We start from the raw sequence: 7,000 nt of genomic DNA, 5'->3' as shown, positions 1-7,000 counted from the left end.
TATCGCCAATCACAGAATCATTCTCTTAGATCTGTTTGCAAATTTCGCAAGCATATCTAAGAGAATGATTCTGTGATTGGCGATACGCGAATCCGTTTATGCACAATCCGCTGCATGGGACCTCACCCTTACTGTTAATATTAATGAAATTATTGTGGGTTGAATCGATTTGTCACTGTGTGTGTAACAAATAGTATCATCATAAATTATAATCTACATAAAATGATTACTATAAGGCGTGTAAAAGACCTAGTGGTTATTTCGCGATACATTCGTGTAGAGGAACAGTAAGTCCGGATCTACAATAGGTGTTTTATGCCTTATGCCGTAAGAAACTGACCAATTACAGTCGAATCCGAGAAGAATAAGCGACTGTGATTCGCCCATTTCTTATGGCTTAAGGCTTAAAACCCTATTGTAGATCCGGGGTAAAGCATGTTGTATAACAAAATACAAGTACTTTGCTTTTGTATTCTTTGTTTAATTTGTTGAAACCCTTGCATTTTTGCCATATATCCAATCCATTATCTATATATAACAAAAATGCAAGATTTAAAAAAGTTTATTTTTTAATACGAAAACTAAATATTTCGGATTTCTAATATTTTTTTCATAGTAGTGGACAGTACAAAGTTTTTACTGATATTCGTTTATTTTAAACATAGTAAATGGGTAGCACCCAGTTGGACACGATTCAATTGGACACGAGCTACTCACAGCGCTTGAGACTACAAAATTCCTAAGCACCGGTCGCTGTGATTGGTGGTGTCCAATCGAGCCGTGATCAATCGGGATCACCCCAACATATTCTAGCATATAGCAACCATTTTTTGCATCTATAAGGCTATAATGGAGAAAATATTAGAAATATGAATAAATAGGTTTGTTCTTCTTGCTTACTGTGTACACTTTAGTGTAAAGTGTACACTTTAGCGTTCTTCTTGTTGGAAGTGACGTTAAGCCAGAATCCTCATACGGGCAACAGCGCTTTGACACCGAACGCTAATTGGTGGAAAGCCGGCTGTGGGGGTAAAATTTACCCCCATCACCCGTTTTTCACCAATCAGCGTTCGGTATCAAAGCGCTGTTACCCGTATGAGGATCCGGGTTAAGGTGTATGATATATGTATTACACGCTGTTTGTCTTGAAAGTGTAATACACTTTAATGTATTTTATAACGAGACAAATTACTACTGCTCAAAAACGGCTGAATTGGTCCATATGAAACTTTCAGGACATAAAGTTGGCAACCTTGCGATGACATCTGATGAGCTGTTCAATCATATTTTGTAAACATAACCTCAAATTTACTCAGTTAACGATGGCGAGTCCGCTCGAGAATTGCACCGTGGAAGAACAACGTGCCGTGATCAGATTTTTAGTCGCGGAAGGTGAGAAAGGTAGTAAAATCCACGAAAGAATGTTAAAAGTGTACGGAGACAATTGTTTGAATCGTTCGAACGTTTACAAATGGGTAGATCAGTTTCAAAGTGGCCGTACAAAAATTTCTGACGAGCAACGCAGTGGACGACCGGTCGAAGTTGGGACTTTCTCTCTCGAATCTCGGATTGATGCGTTAATTCAGGGCAATAGGCGTATCACTGTTGAACTGATAAGTGAAAAAGTAAATGCGAGTGTTGGAACTGTCCATAACATTATAAACAACAAGCTGCAGTACAAGAAAATCTGTGTGAGATGGGTACCAGACAACTCATGGATGCTCACAAAGAAACCCGGCTTCAAATCAGTCAACAGTTGAAAAATCGATATTCGACTGAAGGAGAAGAGGTGGGAGATCCTTCCACATCCCCCGTACAGCCCCGACCTCGCCCCATCAGACTTCCATCTGTTTGGACCCCTTAAAGAGGGTCTACGAGGGAAACATTTTCAATCCAACGAAGAAGTCAAAAATCAGGTGCAAAAGTGGCTTCGAGATCAACCCAAAGAATTTTATGCCAAAGGCATTTACAAATTAGCAGAAAGATGGGACAAGTGTATAAGTGTTGCTGGGGACTATGTTGAAAAGTAACCAATGTTTTGTACTGATTGAATAAATCGTTTTTGAGCAACAGTAATTTGTCTCGTTACTTATTGAATGACCCTCGTACATTTGCAATTATTAATATAAATATTTAGCTAATACATTATTAAATTTATGTTTTTTATTATATAAATGCTCTATAAATAAGTATACATATTTGTAATACTATAATATCTTAATATTGTCACAAAATTACAATTTTTTCTCTACAATTATCATTTCCATTGATAATCAAACCCAGACGTTCACACGGTTGAATTAGCTAATTGCAGTTACTCGCTCTATGTACAATGGAGGAAATATTAGAAATAGGAATAAATATTAAATTTCAATCCATTAGAAATTAGAAATTGTGTATTCCGGTATTACTGGTATATCTGATAAGTTCAAATTTTAATATTTATTACTGTTTCTAATATTAGTTTTATTGTGCACAGTAGGCCCTTATTCCATTCTTCAGAGGAATAGCTACGATTATGATGCGACCACAATAGAAGGAATAAGGAATAAGGATTCCAATTTATTAGAAACCGCGTATTCCGATGTATTCGATATCTGATAGGTTGAAATCTTTATTCCTTATTCCTAATTCCTTATTCCTTCTATTGTGGCTGCTTCTTTACGTGTAAACGTGATAGTTGGTGATAGGCCTAGTTTACACCGGGAGGATCCCGTTTGCCTACAGTTCTGATTGTACACACCACTCAACTGGTATTATTTTATTTTTAAATTGACCAATCAGCGATATGCGATGTGTGCAATCGGAGCCCTCCCGTTTACTCCGGATCTACAATAGGTGTTTTAAGCCTTAAGCCGTAAGAAATTGACCATTTATAGTCGAATCCGAGAAGAATAAGCGACTGTGATTCGCCCATTTCTTATGGCTTAAGGCTTAGAACTCTATTGTAGATCCGGAGTTACACCCAGGGTTCGATCCGAGTCGGAATGTAAGAACCAACCAACTGCAGTCGAGCATTCCTCTGTTACCCCGGATCTACAATAGGTGTTTTAAGCCTTAAGCCGTAAGAAATTGACCAGTTATAGTCGAATCCGAGAAGAATAAACGACTGTGATTCGCCCATTTCTTATGGCTTAAGGCGATGCTAAAGCCCTCCTGTTTTACCACATTCCTATTCGGTGGGATTTCTCCGTATTGGATGTACGGATTGCAAAAGTATTATTACTTAAATTATAGTACGCACACAGAGGATGTTTGCTACACTGGATTTTATGAGAAAATCGAAAAAAAATTATAAAATTTACTTATTTTTGGCTCGCACAGCTGTCACCTCGGATATATATTTGCTTGATATAAGAGTTTTAGAGTCCATATCTTGAAAATAAGCGGGCAGCAAACATCACATTATTGAAACGAACGATACCGAATTTGTAGAACTAAGATTGAAAGTCTAGAAAAGATATATTCCCACCGAATAGGAAATACGTGTATACAGATGCTTTGCGAAGACTGGGACTGTCAACAGAGCCGAAATTCCGTGTAGCAGTAGTTGCGCGGTCTTTCGATAGATGGTGCTGGCATATGTTAGATAAGAACAGATGTATGCGTTTGAGTAAGACAGAATGATATATATTATATAATATAATGTAAAAACTAAATTAAAGATGTCACCACTATTATCGAATTTGGAATTAAAAAAGTCTGTACTATCGACCTTGATTGAGTTGGATAATTGGTTTAGCATCCCCAAGGCTTAAAACTCTATTGTAGATCCGGACTTATGGCGTGTGTACACGATGCTAGAAATCGGTTCGAGACCTTGGATGAAGAAAGAATTGACCAATCGCAATGGTTATGTGATCAAATTGTTCAAATGTGATTTGTTAATTTTTTCTCTGAGACCGATTTTTAGTATCATGGACATTAGGCTTTACATTCCGACTCGGATCGAACCCTGGGGCTCTATTCTTGAAAAGAAACGTATACGAAAGTCTAGGGAAATACTATAGTATACGTAACGTATACTGTAGCATTTCCCTAGACTTTCGTATACGTTTCTTTTCAAGAATAGAGCCCCTGGGTGTAAACGAGGCGATAGTTAGAAGTGAAAATTCCTGTAAATTCCTTCATCTCGATTGGTCAAGCGTGGTCAAGCGTTTCAAAGCGTTCGACGTTGGCAGAGCGTCAATGGGCGTCAAGTGGACATCTACTGATCTACACACTATGTAGTCGATGGTCAAAGTCGATAGCTCCGGAATGGCGCGAAATAGCGAAGAAACTTTTCCGCGAATGGGCGGCAGTCCGGCTTCCGGTAGTATTGGGCAGTATCAAAAGTATGCAGTAGTATAATATGTAATACGACGCGACGGTTGGGTTGACCAACCTTTGTCGTCAGGCCACGCCGAGCGAAAAGGATGATGGCGCTGTTATCGCGGTTTGCTTTTCCGGTGCATATGGTGCGCCGTTCAATTTTTCTCGGCTGGCGCGTAATTTGCATCACGGCCGGTCCGGCAGCACTGACTGCCGTTTGCTACCGTTTCACGAACCGCGACGTGTCCGTCGCCGACGTTGCCTGACGTCCTCGACGTCGCGAGATTCGTCGCTACCTGCCGTATTTTCTGCCGATTTCTCAAATCTCAAGTCTCCGGTCTCCGGCTTGACGCCAGTGGACGTCAGAAGCCGGAAGTGCACCTGTGCAGTGTGCACTGATGTGCACGTCGGGTTGGGTTCATCGTTGAGCGTCAGCCCGTCAGCCTCAGCGGCCTCAGCTGTCCTACTACGTCTTGCTCGTAACTCGTTGTCGGAGCGCAGGAAAATGGCGACCGCTGTGCCGTCTCGATTCGCCGTCCTCAGCATCGAAGACGACGATTACAAGCCGAAGAAGACGCAGAAGAACGCGACGACGAGCAAGAACAATGCCAAGAGCAAGGGCGACAAGTCCAAGCCGCAACAACAGCAGCAACCACCGAACAAAAAAAAACAGAACAAAGTATGACGTGTGCGTCCTCCGTTGCGTTTTTGTTTTTGATTAGCCGGCTGACCGCTGAACGTCAACCGGATGCGACATCACTGATCACGGCGGGAAATCGCCATCTTTCAAATCCTCTCGATGACGATATGTCATTGGCTTTTTTCTTGATTTTAGGGAAAAAAGAAGAAAACGAGTAACGATGACCAGCAGTGGGAACAGTGGAAGCAGAAGGATACGATGGTAAAATATGAATTTTTCACTAAATTATTTTATCCAACATTTATTATTTATCAAGTGATTCTTTTCTATCTATATATTGCCAAAATTTCTCACGTCCGAATATTTTGTCTTGCAAAGGCATATTTTATTTTTAGTTTTTCCATTTTCTCTTTATTTAGCAGAACTAACGAGATAATTGATATATAATGGAAAATTTGAAATGTCAAATCTGAAATTTTATTTTTGCATAGAAAGTCCAAGAGATTATTTTAAACGTTTTTATTGAGTTCTGGTAATTGTATATAACTTAATAATAATTTCTTATCCTTTTATTATGTTCAATTATAATTATCCTAAGGCTGTCGAAGAAACGTTTGAGCAAGAATTGCATCAAGCCATCCTGCTGTCAAAATTGGCATATGAAGAACAATTAGTTAGTGTAGCAAAAAATGAAAAGGAACAAGAACAGAATAAAAAATCTGGTAAAAAGTCGAAAAAGGCGACTATGTCCTTGGAAGAATTTAATAGCATGGGAACAAGTGCGACGGTAGTACCAATAAATGAGCCTACAGATAAGTCAAGAGGTATTATTTTATTATATAACTCGAGAATGAATAGAAAGATTATATTGTTAATGTAGAAAAAGTAAAACAGACTTTCTTTAACACTGCCTTTTATAGAAGTAGACACGGAATTTTTTGAGAGAATAGAGAAAGAGACGAAAGAAGAAATAACAAAAGGGAAAGAAAAAGATATATTGAAGGCCAGATTAAATAAAATCGATGATGACATAACATTTGCACAGTTAAGAGTAGAAATTGAGAAACGTGATGAAGTAATTGGCCAATTGAGGGCAGAGGTACACATGTTGAAAGAAGAATTAACACAAGTTAAAGAGAGAAATAAAAAACTGTATCAAATATTGTCACATGGTGAGAGTAAGTATCACGTTTTTTATGCATCAGATATATGTAAACTTTTGTTATTCGTAATCATTCCTTTATTTTAGTGAAGGATAAAGCATCAGTATTGGCTGAAGTTGCAAAACTACAAGAGATACGAGATGAACTAACATCCGAGGTAGCTTCTTTACATGCTCAACTGGAGCAAGAAAGATCTAAAACACGTACATCAAGTGTAGATGTAAAAACATCTAAACAAACTGTACGTACGCGATACATTGTTTCATCAATTTTTTTTTAAATGTATTTGGATAATTTTGTGCTTACTGCATCTTGTATCTTTCAGAACAAGAAGAGGCCGGCCAGTGAAAATGCCTAATTTGTTTTTCACGAAAAACTACCATTGTGATCAATTAATTTTAATTAACGATGCATATTGATTAAGTAGCAATTTGAGAAGGAACATTATATTTTCAAAGAGAAACATTTATTTCTTATCGCATGTACAGCATATATTGTATTTGCTCGTTAAAAATAAGTTTAAAATACGTTAGACAACAATTAGCTGATCGTTTCACGAGGATATATCTTGAAAGTAGGATTATAGCCTATATGTTGATAACCTTTTATTTTTGCCTTCTTTTTTTAAAGACTAATGCATGTAGTTTATTTTTCGCATTTCTTTTCTTAATACGTTGGTGAGTTTCTGGAATTTGGAAATGTTACGTCAGAGAAAACTTTCTGAAATAATATATTTGCTAAAGCTCTTCCAAACTAAGAATTTAGTATAATGTATCATCTTCCGATATTTTGCGTATTAACATACATACGTATCCGTGTGAATATAAATATAAATTTATATTCACACATACACAAACGCAAGCATGTATGTATGTTGGTTGAGATA

The 7,000-nt window shown here is 37.9% G+C and overlaps 2 protein-coding genes across 2 annotated transcripts; both read left to right on the top strand.

Annotated features, from left to right (window-relative positions):
• Positions 1-1,211: 1,211 nt before the first annotated feature.
• LOC108769510 (uncharacterized) lies at positions 1,212-2,030 on the top strand. Its single transcript, XM_018520530.1, has 2 exons — positions 1,212-1,738; positions 1,787-2,030. The coding sequence occupies exons 1-2, from the start codon at positions 1,269-1,271 to the stop codon at positions 2,028-2,030; spliced, it is 714 nt and encodes a 237-aa protein (XP_018376032.1). The 5' UTR covers positions 1,212-1,268.
• Positions 2,031-4,437: 2,407 nt separating this feature from the next.
• LOC108769553 (G kinase-anchoring protein 1) lies at positions 4,438-6,642 on the top strand. The gene is made up of 6 exons (XM_018520587.1): positions 4,438-4,990; positions 5,147-5,212; positions 5,550-5,775; positions 5,872-6,129; positions 6,201-6,355; positions 6,440-6,642. Exons 1-6 carry the CDS (start codon positions 4,817-4,819, stop codon positions 6,470-6,472), a joined length of 912 nt encoding a protein of 303 aa, XP_018376089.1. The 5' UTR covers positions 4,438-4,816; the 3' UTR covers positions 6,473-6,642.
• The last annotated feature ends 358 nt before the right edge of the window (positions 6,643-7,000 follow it).

The sequence above is a fragment of the Trachymyrmex cornetzi genome, unplaced genomic scaffold (genome assembly GCF_001594075.2).
Source record: "Trachymyrmex cornetzi isolate Tcor2-1 unplaced genomic scaffold, Tcor1.1 scaffold92, whole genome shotgun sequence".
Lineage (NCBI taxonomy): Eukaryota > Metazoa > Arthropoda > Insecta > Hymenoptera > Formicidae > Trachymyrmex > Trachymyrmex cornetzi.
Note: the sequence above shows the minus strand (reverse complement) of the source record. Positions and strands in the feature narration are given on the sequence as shown.